We start from the raw sequence: 15,457 nt of genomic DNA, 5'->3' as shown, positions 1-15,457 counted from the left end.
AGTCTGTGGGAAAGTATTCAACACTTTACAACTCCAGCCTCATGGGGCTTCATACTGTAAAGACCCTACATTAATACAGAAAACCGTGCATCAGTAAGTCACTGTAAAGTGACAATTAGGAATTTTTCTTGGATTATTGTAACTATAGTTGACTCTCTTTCAAAATACTAGACTGGTGGCTGCGCTGCCATATAGCTGAACTACAGCCATTCCCAAAGGCAGGTACCACCTGTCACTGGGGAATAAATTTCAATATGGGTAGTCAATGTCAGTAATGAGTAATATCAAACTGACCACCTATTACCAGTTTTATATAAATGTACTGAATGCCTTTTACTGTAGTCCACACTGAAGTATAGCACTTCTGCTATATTTCTGTTAGTATTTAGAATAAAAATGCAGATGTGTGTACATGTTAGTTTGATTGCTAGTGAAAATAATTCTTTACAAATAACTCACTGAACTAACAGTCAATCTCAATATGTTCATACTCATATTTCCTTTTTGGTAAATTTTATTTTTTTACACCAGCCAATCGCAAAATGAGTCGAGGCATTTAGGTATGCAGATTACCTACTGAAATTCAAACATCAGAAATGTAAAGTTGTTTTGTTTTAAGTGAAACTGCTGGTCCAGTGGGATGATTCTTCACAACCATCTCTAGGATTTACAGGTCTGACATCTTGATGTCAGGAAAATGGCCAGACTACTTAGAAGTGATAGGAAGATGACAGTAACTGAAAGACTGAAAAGACCAAAGTGGGTGGCTGCGTTGGGTCAATGCTGATTTGTCGTCACTGTGGTTTCACATTTATGCTTTTGTATCAAGTATTAAGCTGGCTGCTATGAAAATATAATTAAAAAACAAGTTTTCTATTGAAAAAAAACACTTTATTGCATAAGTCAACCAAATATAAAACAACCTAAAATAATACAAAAGGTGGGTTATAAGAAGACACCTGGAGTAAAGATCACAATAAATTGTGGATCCAATTTGTTGTGGTGTGGAAAACTGATGAGCCATGTTTCATTGAAGAAAAAAAACAAAAACGGACTTGTAAAAGAAACGTCACAAAAATCTGAGTGGAACCTATACCAATAGTAACACTGTTTCTCTTCTAAAAAAATTTTGTCCTCTCCACATTAAACCCCATATTTCTGGATATACAAAACACTTAAAAACATTATCCACTGCTTTCAACCTCAAGTCATAGATCCTTTACTTCTTAAAACACTAATGAGCACACTCAAGCTGTGAAAGGGAACCACATCAGAAAAAGCAGTGGCCTAACCTCTGATTTCTCCATAGTGCCCTTTATTTTTGTTCCTACAGAATGAGATGGGACTGCAAAACTCCACCTCATTGTCCAGTGCATCTTCAGACCTGATGTACAGAAACCAGGTCAAACCAAGCTCTGATCTAAGAGGAAATCCCTCCTCTGAGTGGAAAGCATGTATTGACCTTTGGATTCAAAAACTATTCATCAGTCTTTTCCTCGCCTTGGTAATGTCTGTACTCTGGCCTGAGCTCCCAGGTGTTCTTGTGTGTCCCCTTCACATTGTAGATGCCAATATCACGCAGGATTTCCTTCAAGTAAATCTGAGAAGAAAAACAATATGAGATAATATTCTTGAGAATTAAAGCTAAATGTAAAAGTAGCTTTTTGAGCCAATAGTACTGTTTCAAATGAGTTATAACCGAGCTCTCAAGTCTTACCACAGGCTGCTTGGTGATATCCACTAAGTCTTTGATGTTGTAGTACTGATGCTTCTCAAAAGCAGAAAACAACATGTCCAACACTTGCTGCTTGTCAGCTCGGGCTCTCTTGCCCTCCTCCTTCTTCTTCCTCTCATACTCACGCTGCAGCAAAAACAGGCAGAAGTCAGCTAAACAACAATTATCTAATTACTGCGCATGGAAGACTGATAATACTCTGGGCTATCGAAAAGACCATATATCATCTAAATTGATCAGGTGTGGGACTTGGCAAATTTGCTTGTTGAGAATTCAAAGTTAGCTCCCCATAGCAACAGCTCAACTTCTATATACATTCAATAAGGAAATACTGCACAATATCTCTTAAGTGCTTCATTAGATCTCAAGGGATTAATTAATTGATGCTAAATTTATTACTTTGAAAGGCAACTTAAGCTGTCTAGAACCACGAGGAGATACCAAAAGTACACAAACAGATAAACTGGTCATCAGTTCTGCTTAATGCGTTCTGAAGGGATTTAGACAGTAAGTCACAAAGTGAAAAATAACACATCTTTTATATTCTATGTTGAAACAATGCTTATTGACTTGTATTGTAGCAGAGAGTGTGTCTGCAGCTGTTTGTTTGCCTCTGTCTGCCTTTAAGTTTAGTCAGAGAAGACTAAAGATTTAACAGCAAAGTGAGATAATATATAATTTGCACTCATTTTCTAAAAAATGTAGTAGATTTTCCTTCATTTTCCATTTATATCCATGGAAAGTCAACACATGTGAAAAGATTAACAATTAGGGGCCAGTTTACAGAATTTTAATATGAGAATAGGTTTTCCTTTTTTTTCATATTAACTGCTTTTATCTGTATGTTTTTTGTGATACTCCAATCTCCCGTATTTTGTTTATAATTAGAAATCAAAAATATGGGGCACTGATGAAATATGCATATTTAATGAGGGATGAAATAATCGTGCTGGGAAGTACTATGTGAAGTGGGACATGTGGTCACCTTGTGTGTGAATCCTGTAGAGCATGTGGTCAAAAACAACTAAGAACATACTAAAGGCAGTAAAATGTAACAAGAAAATTCTTGGCCAGATGTCAGTTAATTGTGTCTCTTGCGTGAACTAAACCTAACGTGAAAAGTGTAGAAAGTGAGTGTAATAATAAACAGATTTCTCTGTTGGGTTTCTTACATTGTAATCGTGATTGGCCACAGGTTTATAGTTGTTGGTCACAGCTTTTTCCAGCTGTTGAGACAGCCTGGCCGGTTTGGAGGACTCTTCAATTTGTAACCTGTTAGAGAGACAGGGAGAAGTACTTTACCTGGTAAGTATAAAATATAGATGAAACAAATATAAATAAATTTCTAGTAAAACATCCACATGTATGCAGTATTAAGACATTCTGATACAAGACAATCCATGCTATTTCATGTAACTTTAAGTGTTAAATGCTCACCTCTTCAGCCTCATATAGCTTTCACTGACAGCAGGCCTGCATTCTGCTCTCTGCACTACCACTCCCTCCAAGGTTATTTTATCTGAAAGAGAGTGCAGCTAATTAAAAAACTTGATACAGACTTTTAGTCCATGTGCACCACTGCACTTACGGCATATTTTTAAGAGAGAAGGGATAGAAACAAATGCTGTAAATTAATAAGTGGAAACAGTTTAGAAACAAGAAAAAAATCCTTTGCTAGGTGCTGTATGAGAAACTACATCAGAGTAGAATCCAGCATAATGCCATTGTTTGCGGACATAAACACCCCCCCCCCCCCCCCCCCCAAAGAAAACAAACCAAACCAAACCAAAGTGACTTGTGGATACGGAGAGTATAATCCTGGCTTAAGTGTTAACAGAACTCCTTCCTGGTTTTCTAGGAACCCATTAGTTATTTGATACCTCAGCCCTTCGAGGCAGCGGCTTTCAGTGTAGCCAGCACGTACCGTTTTCTATTGCAAATGCATAAGAAGCTAATAATCTTGTGTGCTCCATAGACTATTTACGTGCACAAGACCGAAGGCCGCTCAACCACTCTTACTCAAAATTCCCCAAACTACAGACTAAAAACAAAAAGCTTCCAGTACCAAAAACCTCTGCCACTTCTAATTAGTAAATATTAGAGTTTATACATGCACACATGTTTTGGCCACACTTAATTCTTGTTAAATCACCACATTTCTTGTGCTTGTAGTTCTGTAAAAACACTGTTTTTACATTGTTCACCAAGGCTCAGAATAGTTCTTCACTTACTGCTTTAGTCGGAAAAATGCACACATCTGTACTGTAAATAATCACGTTTGTTTTGCACCATCGCAATCAGAATTATCTTTTAAAACCCTTCCTATAGTTAATAAAGCTCTCAAGTGTCTATAACCCGATTAGGCCTGTCAGGTCACCACGTGCAGATCTTTAAACTATTCTCAGAATTACATCTAAATGTGCTGAAGTCCTATTACTGAGGTCTTATTCTTCAGACAAGCTGTCTGTTCACCAACAGTCAGGTACCACTATGGGCACATTTATAGTTTTTATTTTCAATTTTCTTTTTAAATTTTTATTTCATTTTGACTTTTTGTTTTAAGTACAGTTTAGTTTCCTGAATGGATTTTCTTTTTTCACTTAACTTTTTGTTTGAAATCTCTTTGTTTTAGTTTAGTTTTTATTCGTTTATTAGACAAGACTCACAAAATAATTTGTTAGTTTGTTTTTTTTTCCTCCAAAACTTTATTTATTATTTCAGTTAACTAAAACAATTTTTCTATATCTAGATTTAGTTTTTAACTTCACTTAACTGTAATAACAATTGTTTACATTAAAAAAAAACCAAAACCCTTTTGATTCTCAAGCTCATGAATTTGAATTATGCGTCTGCAGGAAATCTAGGTTGTAACTTATGAAGCAACCGGAAATTCCTTTTATCCCTACGCCACATGTCAGGTAAACACAGCCTGCCACAACTGAGTTGCAGTGATGATGGTTAAGAGGAGTTTTCTGCTACGTTGTAAGTTACTACGTAGATTTCTTCCAGAAGTCAAAATCATGCTTTACACTTAATAACTGTGTGTTAACTTCTGTTTTATTTTATTTGTAACATTTTGTTATATTTATTGCCTTAAGGTACTGTAACTCTACACAGGTTTTTATCTTTTATGGTGATAAATTGATATGGCGATTTTCCAGTTTCATTGTACTACATAGTACTCTTGTACTATGTATGACTGTGCAATGGCAATAAAGATATCTTATAACACTGAGTTTAAGTGATGAATGAAATGTGCTATAAAAAACTGACACTTTTTTTTTTTTTTTAAATTTAACAAAGTTCTTAAAATTGGCTACATTTACAAGTAGTTTTGAAGGATGAATGATTATGCAGACACACACACACACACATCAAATAACTGCCAAAAATACAACTGGACAGACATTACAATCGTCACTACACACAGCGCCATTCTCCTTAGCATGTAAATGGCTTTTTACTGTGATACCAAAAACTTCCCTTGACGAGAAAAATAAACCCTCGCGTCTGATTCCTAAATCACTTCACTGACTTCATGAGCTGCTTTGTGCAACTTTGTCACTTGCTAGGTAAACGGAGGACTCACCTGGGCCTGTCCCTGCCCCCGAACCTGAGCTGCTGCCATCAGATCTCTCTTCTGACTGGCCTACAGGAAGGGAGGGAGGGATGGTGAACATGAAAAATACGAGGGATGGAAGGGATCCAACAGTAAGAACCACACCCAGGGTTTAGTCGCACACCAAAAATGTTTTTTAATTACACAACGCTTCTCATCACGATCTCTGGCAAATACAAATGCGTGCGCGTGAGCAAAGCAAGCATGGCCGCACAACAAGGGAGGACGGATGCCCTGTCCCACCACTGATACACATGCATAGCAGGGCTGCACAAATGAATCTCATTTGAAACTAAATATAAGAAAATATTACCAAACTGCTTTTCTAATTTAAACTATACACTTTTTTCCAATTAGACACAGTCACTTCTCATCTTTTCTGTTGCTCTACTAAAATGTTTAGATTTTACTACCTCATGACTTCCTCTCACTGCTTTTGCAGCTGTCTTCTTGATCACGTCTAAGTTCTTCAAACTTAATGCCTCGCTCAATGAACCATTTAAATTGTGCAGCCCTAAAATGCACACATATAATATGCTGTCCCAAAGTAACCACTGCAGCTCAAAATCACCGGCATCCATAGCAAAGTAATTAATTATGCAAAAATTGAAAACCTAATTATACTGAAAGAACAAAAGAGACTGATGAAATTCAAACTGAGCCAAACAATCCCATGCACAAAATCAACTCCAAATTCAGCAATGATTTGTGTTGATAAGCGTCCCTGCTATGTTAAATGATTCCCAAATTGGCTGTGCTGATTGGCAGTGAACTGAAAATGTCAACCCCCAACAAATGACAGACGATCAAACGCTGAAACTGAAACACGTAGAGACAAACACAAATTAAACTGGATAAAGACAAAAGACTCTTCTGTTTTCCACTGAGTGTCCACTAATCCACGATGTAGAGTACACTTCTTGTGAGTACCCACTGTTAGGACTGTGGACAATGTGACACTCTAGGAAAAGTCTACAAAAAGTTCAGATCACACAAAGACAAAAAAGGGCAAGCAACAGGAAAACTTCATGAAGACAGCAAACTGTACAACGAGTAGCAAAATGGACGTCTCCATCTCCCAATCACAACTTACCTGTGATTCTAATGAGGTATTAGTTAACACAGAAAACTGATATTGCAATTAGGTCAAGCTCATCTTGCAGCAAAGAGGTTGAAAGCAGAGAAAAAGCAGTGGTAGATGAAAACAGAAAGTCACCTGATGAAGTCTCTGTGAAGACTGCCAATGTCTGACCTCCCACTGACTGCATGGTGAACGGGTGTTCGCGTGGTGCAGACACCGTCTTATCCTCTATACCGTCAATCACAGTCAGCTCTTCATTCAAAGTGAAAGACACCTGTAAATAGTCAATCACGTTATTTTTTTCTTTTTAGCAGCAGGACAGATTTACACACTTGGGATCTAGTTGCCATTTATAAGGTAGTAAACAGGGCTCACAGAAGTGATGCCACTGAGTACAAGAAATGCAGTTTCCAGGTACATGAATTTGCATTAGTGACATTGTTTCAAAGAAGCTTGTCCAAACCTATCCCCTCCAGTATCCCTAGCTTAATAAAAGGTTCAGGCAGCACTGCCAGCAACACTGCCTTTCAGGCTGATGATATCAGAGCCAGTCAAGCTGTTGTCCAGAGGTCCATCAGAACGCCAAAACTTAGTGCATGACACCAGTTCAACAGTGGGCAAACAAGAGGAATATGGCAAGTAGAGCTGGGCGATATAAGATTTTTTCATATCACGATATGTTTTTTTCATTTCAGGCGATAACGATATATATCACGATATAAGCCAAATAACTATATTTGTAAAATTTAAATGTGCAGTTGCTCACAAGTAAAATGTGAAATAATCAGCAGCTTGTTTTTATTTAAATATTTATTTCCCATAATAAGTTCAACAGGGTAGATGTACTTAAGGAACATGAGACTTTTTCAGATAAATAAAGGCAAATATTGCAAACTACACAAAAGGCAGCCGCTAAAGCGTTTAAGTTTCAAAATAGAACAAACGAAACAGACTACTAAATTGTCAATTCCACTTAGAAACAAAATATTAATTCTAAAAATAAATCTTAGTTTGTTTTACAGAAGAACAGACAAAACTGACTAACTTTTGTCAATATCAAATAAACTGAGAACTAAAAGGAAATTCTCAATCTCTCCTTGTTGTATAGCTTAGCTTTTCAAACAGTTTTAACAGTTACTTTAGTCTGACAAAAGCCGAATGACGAATTAGCGCTTCCAGTCAGAGACTCAGGCTACGTCCACACGTACACGGGTATTTTTGAAAACGGAGATTTTCCGTTTTCGTTTTAAAAAATAATCCCGTCCACACATAAAGGGAGAAATGAAGGAAAACGCTGCTATGAACATGCCAAAGCAGCAGGTGGAGCTAGATTCCTAACCGTGCAGAAATGTTGGCCAATCAGAAGTCTAGAAGCCTCGGTGGGAAAAAGTAAACAAAGCTGGGGCATAGAAGCAGAACCGAGTCGTATGTGTGGAGGGACAGTAACTGTGTGTATATGTAAGCATTTAAACACTGCAGAGAGTAGAATTAACAGTATTGTAGAAATTCATTTCACTGAAACAATAACGTGGCGCACAGTGTGACGTCAAAAAATGTGCACACCTTTGACGCTGCGTTTTCTCCGTTTTTCTAGTCCACACGTAAATGCAAAAACTGAGTTTTCAAAAATCTTCGTTTTCAGTGACCAAAAACGCCGTTTACGTGTGGACGAAAGGTGCAAACGCATAGAAAAATCTGCGTTTTCAAAAATACCCGGGTAAGTGTGGACGTAGCGCATGCACCAGTTTATTGTATTTCCAGACTTGCTTTCGGCACAATTTACAGTGCGCGCTACTCTGTTTTTTGTCAGACTTGAAATAGCCGAAATACCTTCACACTACGGAACTTCTATGGCTCTTCCGTTCGACAATCTCTCCGGCATTGGAACCATCATCTGTTTTCTCTTCGGTCACGCTCGGTTGATTTTTCTAGTCGGCGCACTCATTTCCTCCATTACCCGGGCGGTGCGGTGGCTGGCTGCTTCCCAAACAAATACACATGTGCGGCTTGGCACTTGTGCTGTATGTAACAAGTCACGTGACGTGACGCTGTGGCTGTGATTGGTTCGGCTCTGCGCTACGTAATTTGGATTGGCTGTTCTTTTTTTTCTTTCTTTTTTTTTTAAAGAGGACAAGAGCGGCGAGGTCTATCACGATAGTTTAATTTTTCTATCGAGTAAAAGTTATATCGCGATACATATCGTTATCGTTCTATCGCCCAGCTCTAATCCTCAGTCTAAAATTGAAATTGGATGCAAAAGAGACATTGTCCAATCGCTATCAGGCTGCTGAACAAATTATGAAGTTTCTATTTATTTATGATTTATTAATATTAGTATTATTATTATTCTGTTGCCAGACATATGCTCTTTTACTTTTTGTTTGCACATATAGAAAACACTGGATTGCATTGTGTTTCTTTTATCATGATCTGCTAAGCTAGAGCTCTGCAATATAAACTTTTTCACCAACTTTTACTTGAATCTGTGATATGACAATAAAACTGGATCTGATACACTCATTTCCAATCCTCCCAATGAAAATGTGAACATTTTTAACTCGTCGCTATAATCTTGTAAACTCATTTCCACCCACTAACTGTTCTTAATCTGTTTTGTTCACTGTTTTGCATGGTGTACCCTAAGTATTTAAACTTATCACTAACTATACACCTTGGATTTTCACTGTTACCCTATCATTCACACACATATTCGATTATGCTTCTATTGACTTTCTTTCCTCTTCTCTCCAGTGCACATCTTCACTTCTCCAGGCTCTATTTTGCCTGTTTTCTACTCTCATTGCAGATCACAATGTCATAATCCAAAGAGACTCCTGCCTGAGCTCATCTGTCAAGCTGTTCATCATCACATCAAAAAAAAAAGGGGGGGGGCTCAGAGACAACACACCTGAACACTGCCCTCATACACACGGCTGGGCCATATCATAACCTTCACGGTAATACCGGTATAATGTTAGGCAATGATAAGAAAATGAAATATCGCGATAGAGCAGGGGTCACCAACACGGTGCCCGTGGGCACCAGGTCGCCCGCAAGGACCACATGAGTCGCCCGCGGGCCTGTTCTAAAAATAGCTCACCATAACAACTTACCAGTAAGCTGCATCTATTTTTATTTTTTCTTGCTATTTTTTTAATCACAATTGCATTGGTGTTAATTTGTTAGAGATAATATAGTAAAAAAAATGTTTATTATTAAATATTAGATCATGATCTAATATTTAGTGCTAGCTGGTCTCCACGGAAACAGTTGCCGTGAAGACCAGCAAAGGCAAAGGTGAGGAGATGAGGAAAACATGGCGGAAAAAAGGAAGAAAACATAATTTTCACAGTGAATGGGAGGAAGAGTTCTTTTTTACCACTGTGAAAGATTCATGCGTGTGTCTCATTTGCGGGGCAACTGTGGCAACGGCAAAGCGGCACAACGTGGAGAGACATTTCCGAACGTGTCACACAAGCAACCATGCTAACTACCCAAAGGGCAGCACACTGTGAGCGGAAAAGGCCCGCGAATTAAAGGCAGGTTTGAGCGAGTGTGACGAGTCTGTCGACAGCAGCAGTACAGCACAGCTGATGGTCTTTATCCGGATGGTATTTGATGGTTTCTCCACAAAAGAAGAACTTCTGACACTACTGCCGCTAAAGACAACTACGAAGGGAGTTGACATCTATAATGCGGTGAAGGAGTTTTTCGTGAAGAAAAAGGTACCGTTGGAAAAGCTGGTATCAGTGACTACCGACGGGGCTCCTGCTATGATCGGCCGACATACGGGATTCATCGCTCACTGTAAAGGTGACACAGAGTTCCCAAACTTCATGCATTACCACTGCATCATTCACCAGCAGGCGTTATGCGCAAAGGTGATCGGCTTCGAGCACGTCATGACTCCCGTCGTGAAGATCATAAACAGCATCCGCTCCAGAGCTAAACAGCACAGAACATTCAAGGTGCTATTGGAGGAGCTGTCAGCTGAATATGGTGACCTGCTACTACATACGGAAATCCGATGGCTCAGCAGGGGACGGATTTTGCTTCGTTTTTTGTCACTTTTGGGTGAAATCAAGGAGTTCATGCAATCCAAAGGGGAAGACACATCTCTGCTGGAGGACACTGAGTGGACACTTGACCTTGCGTTTTTAACAGACATTACTGGGAAACTGAACCATTTGAACTGTGAGCTGCAAGGCAAAGGTAAGACTGTTGCTGACATGATAAGTGCTTTAAATGGATTTAAAGCCCAGATGAACATTTTCTCTGTGCATTTACAGAGAAAAAAGGTGCTGCACTTTCCCTCTGTGCAGATGGTGCTGAAAGACAATGCTTCTGCATCTGAGACTTTTGACAAAGTTGCAGAAAAGTACACTCAAGTCATAAACCGACTTGGTCAAGAGTTTGAGAACAGGTTTTGTGACCTTGATCAGCTTGAGCCATGTGTCTCATTTGTTTCCAATCCTTTCATGAATGTGGACACAACATGCATTGCTGAGCAACTAAGTTCAGTGTTCAGCTTGGATGCTGGACAGGTGGAAATCGAAATTGTAACATTGCAAAATGACGTCCACCTCAAAGCCTATCTGGGTGCACCAAACTTTTGGTGCCTTGTTGACACAGAAAAGTACAGTGGTGTGTGCACAGCAGCTATGAAGGTTGCCAGCCTGTTTGGTTCAACCTATCTTTGTGAATCAGCCTTTTCTGACATGAACTTCATCAAGAACAAACACAGAACTCTTCGATGCACATCTGCAAGACTCACTCAGAGTTGCAGTGTCAAGTTATACCCCAGATTACAACACACTGGTGAACAGCATGCAATGCCAGGTTTCCCACTAACAAACAAAGAAAGCCATATTAGATGTTCTCAGTGGCAACATTACAGTGTCATGTCAAAGTTGAATTTAATTATTGAAAAACAAATGTGTTTGTTAAGTGTAACATGTGACAATTTGCTTTAAAATGCTGCCAATTTGGTGAAAAGTTCTGCAAAATTTGAAAGTTGATTTTTTGTATGTTACATACATACAAAAATAATGTATGTAACAGTGCATGATTTGTTAAAATTTGTTAGTGGTAAGTGAAAATGTTGTAGAAGTGATCACTTCAAAATGTAAATACTTGCAGAGATATATAGAAATAAAGTGTTGCATATTGATATTTATGTTTCCTACCTTTCCTACCTTCCTACTTGCATTCTTTATAATTATGGTGAAAAATAATTAACATAATTAGTGTCCGTACATAGATGAATATCATTAATTATTATTGATAACACATAATTAAGTTAAACTGAGGAAATTTGTTATTTGAGAAGTGTGTGTCAAACTGGTAGCCCTTCACATTAATCGGTACCCAAGAAGTAGCTCTCACTTTCAAAAAGGTTGGTGACCCCTGCGATAGAGGGTAAAACGCACATGCACAGTGCCTTTGTTTTCATCCGCACATGGCGACGACGGTGAATGAGAAGGGTGAAAGCGGATCGTTGAATGAAACAGAAGAACCAGAATTGGTTTGTAAAAATGGTGCAACTTCAGTGGTGTGGAACTAGTTTGGCTTTCGTCCGTCAGATACACACCAAAGCACAAATTTTGGTAGAGCATGCTAGCGGGCCGTTGTTATTGAAAAAAATGTTTTAGTACGACTTCCGTAAGTTACCAAACCGCACCGCTTAATGGACTGTCGGAGCATTACGGCTACTATAGTCAGGAGTCTGGCGGAGTGATACGTACTGTGCTTCAACATAATATTACCGTATTGTGTGTTTATAACCTCTTTTTAAGTTTTGTAGATATTATATATGGTTATGCTCAGGATATATCGGCCAATTTCCATGGAAATGCCTTTTGGTTAAACTGTCAGTAAGGAATTTGCATTTGCACTGTTAAAGTTTTTATATAGATTTAATGCACATAAAAAACAGCTGCTTGTTTAAGTGAAAATACATTGATGTGGGGTTTTTTTTGCACTAATAAAGTTGTGGAGTTGTAAAGTACTTTGTCTCGTGTCAATTATATTGTCAGGTATATTGTTATTGCAAATTTTAAAATATATATCGTGATAAATATTTTTGGCTATATTGCCCTGCCCTACTCATACATGTCCTGCACCACCCTCACTTACTTCCCTGTCACATCTTGACTTCCTCATTAAGTACCACAGTTTCTCTCTTGGAAACCTATCATATGCTTTCTCCAGATTGTCAAAGACATAGGTAGCCTCCTTCTGACCTTCTCTATACTTCTCCATCGACACACTCAAAGCAAAGAACTTCTGCACAGAACCATATTGTTGCTCATGGATCATCACTTGTCTTCTTAACCTAGCTTCAAATACTTTTCCCCATATTTTTATGGTATTGCTACAGCGCTGCACATCACCCTTGTTGTTCAAAAATAATTATTATTACTACACTTCTTCTCCAGTCCTCAGGCATATTCTCTCTCTCTAAGACTGTGTTAAATAATCTGGTCAAAAAGTACACTGCCTTCTCTTCTAGACATTTCCATAGCTCAAGACCAACTACTTTTCCACTCTTCACCCTCTTCAAAGCTGTCCTTACTTACTCCTTACTAATCCTCTGTACTTTCCGATTGATTAACTGTCCTTTCTCCATCCTCTTCTGTTTCCGATTTTCTTAAATGATGAGCTCCTCAAAATACCCCTTCCATCTTCTCAACACACTCCCTTCACTTGGTAGTACATATCCATCTCTACCCTTAAACACCCTACAATTAAATACAATAATTGAAATTCAAACTATATATTTTGTTTCCCCAATTATGAATACATTGACAACAACCTGTGAGCACATCAAGATTATTTAATGTTTTGGCTCTTACTAAAACAGTCCATTGCTGTATGTCAGAGTACTGGGATGCAGAGCAATCCTTACCTCTGGTTTTCCTTGATTTCCTTTCCTTGGAAATAAAAAACAAGAAAAGAAAATACAATTGAGGGGCCTTTCTAAAAAAATATTTAAAATGTACGGCATATGACCAAAATACTGTTTCTATTAAATATGTAGTTAGCCTCAGCTAACCCCTACCATTGATCAACACAGACTCAGTTCCCATGTCACATGACACACATAAGAAACTTTGCAGGTTGGCTTCTACTACTTTTATAAATGCTCAGTTACTTCACATACTTGCAGATCCGGAGCTTTCCAACTTCTCCTCTGCCTGTCGCTTTTGCCCATTGTTGAGAAAGGTATTTGGGCACCTGGAAGAAGAAACACTATTTATAGTTAAACTATCCACATACACAAAATATAAGCAATAATCATTATTACACTCCTTTCCCACTATTAAAAAGAAACTGTTACGTTTGCAGTTTTGTCACATACTTTGGTCTAAATCGCTAAGCTAATTGTGTATATCTTAAGATTTTATCCAATGTACATCCCGTCACTGTTTGCACTGCTATTATTCTAACTAAGGGTGTTGTTTACCAAGACTGTGAAGACTAAGTGATAGCATCTAATTAAACCAGTTGTTTATAGTGTGTTCTGCTCCCAAAATATTGTACTATGCCAGTTTAACCGAGCTAGCTTACAGATGATAAACTTAGCCAGCGTTAGATAACTTAGCAGCAGATGCTAAGCTACCAGACCGTAAGCTTTAGCCGTGTTTAAATTAGTAACTCACCGTACATCCCATTAACTAATGTTATTACAAAGAGTGTATACGCACCTTAACGAGCCACACGCCTGTATTTTGTTTGGCACCGGTCAAATCCACCTCTCCTTTTTCTGACATATTTTAAAATGACGACTGTTAAAACTCTAGCAGGGCAACCGCCACACGCATGCGTAAATGAAATATGGAAGTATGGCGACTCTGAAGGTCCATATTCGTTACTACTACTGCCTTCACTACGCTTAGCCACTACTAAAAAACAAGAGTTGTTAAAAAATTACAACACAATGACAGTTTTTTTTTCAGTTTAGTCAACTTAAAAGCAAATACTTTTTACATATTAATGCATTTTACAGCAATTTTCAGAAAAAGCTTAGCATAAAGTCAAATCAGATGTACAAAGGGATCATTAATGCAAATTTTACAGGCTGTTATGCCATTAATCTAATTAGTTAAACGTCAAATTAAAATTGAAACGTTAACCCCACACATAAAAACTTAGGCTAAATTGTTTCTCATCTCTCCTTTACCATTCCTAAGTACAAAGTCTGAGTTTTACACAAAATTTCAGCACACAAAAACTGAAAATGACATTCGATCTGACAGTATTTATATCACCTAAATTTAGCAAGACACATGGGGTTGATCTCGATGTTACCTGTACAAACATGGTCCAATGTGAAAATATAAGCTGATGTGCTGCAAGAAAAACATTCTACTTGTTTTGTGTCTTTCACCTTCTCTTTCATCCTTTTTGTTCTGTGCTCAAAGTCCTGAGCCAAGGTGTCCTGAATTGACCTTTTGCCAGCATGGGTCCACTCACACCATCCTCATCCTCTCACTCACTGCCAATGGGCTCAGTCTGGTAACCTCACCAACAATGTTTTCATACGCTCCACAGCAAAATCCAGGAGGAAGAGCAGGTCCCAGCACAGGTGACCTAAAGGAAAAAATTAAGTTACAATTTACAATTTATAGTTACAATTATCCTCAACTGAATATTTTCACTTATTTTTCCTCATTCACTGGGAAACCTTTATAGGATAGGAACTCAGGTACTTAAATCCTGGTGGCCAGGCTGGTCCTGACATATGGGGCTTGTTTTGAGTTATTACCCATTTAAAGGCTTTTCAAATGAGTGAAAAGGGAAAACAAGATCATGCCTTTTGACCTAGATAGTTAGGCATTTAGCTAGCTAATTCAGAGACAATGAGAAACAATCAACCTTTCTTTCTCTAAGACTCTGAACAATTCCAATAGTTATCCAATGCTTTTGTGAAGGGTAACAACCCTAGTTAAAGAGTACAATTGTTCAAGGATGTAGAACCTTGTATATTAGCATGGTTGCAGCCACGCTTTGTACTTCCATT

General features: G+C 38.2%; 1 protein-coding gene across 3 annotated transcripts; it reads right to left on the bottom strand.

The window, feature by feature from the left end:
• Window positions 1–869: 869 nt before the first annotated feature.
• On the bottom strand, window positions 870–14,276 carry gtf2f2a (general transcription factor IIF, polypeptide 2a). Of its 3 annotated transcripts, none has more exons than XM_085403828.1 (9): window positions 14,142–14,276; window positions 13,598–13,671; window positions 13,290–13,367; window positions 6,571–6,709; window positions 5,325–5,384; window positions 3,173–3,254; window positions 2,908–3,007; window positions 1,718–1,861; window positions 870–1,600 (listed from the first exon to the last, which is right to left on the bottom strand). In XM_085403828.1, the coding sequence occupies exons 2-9, from the start codon at window positions 13,646–13,648 to the stop codon at window positions 1,478–1,480; spliced, it is 777 nt and encodes a 258-aa protein (XP_085259954.1). In that variant the 5' UTR covers window positions 13,649–13,671; window positions 14,142–14,276; the 3' UTR covers window positions 870–1,477. The 3 variants fall into 3 exon arrangements, with proteins under 3 accessions (XP_085259954.1, XP_085259946.1, XP_085259962.1); XM_085403820.1 differs by having other exon boundaries at window positions 13,343–13,367; XM_085403836.1 differs by lacking the exon at window positions 5,325–5,384 and having other exon boundaries at window positions 13,343–13,367.
• Window positions 14,277–15,457: the final 1,181 nt, after the last annotated feature.

This window comes from Rhamphochromis longiceps, linkage group LG1 (assembly GCF_057381845.1).
Source record: "Rhamphochromis longiceps isolate RC_006_pf linkage group LG1, R_longiceps_female_GT1.1, whole genome shotgun sequence".
NCBI classification, from domain to species: domain Eukaryota; kingdom Metazoa; phylum Chordata; class Actinopteri; order Cichliformes; family Cichlidae; genus Rhamphochromis; species Rhamphochromis longiceps.
This window is presented reverse-complemented; position numbering and strand designations above follow the sequence as displayed.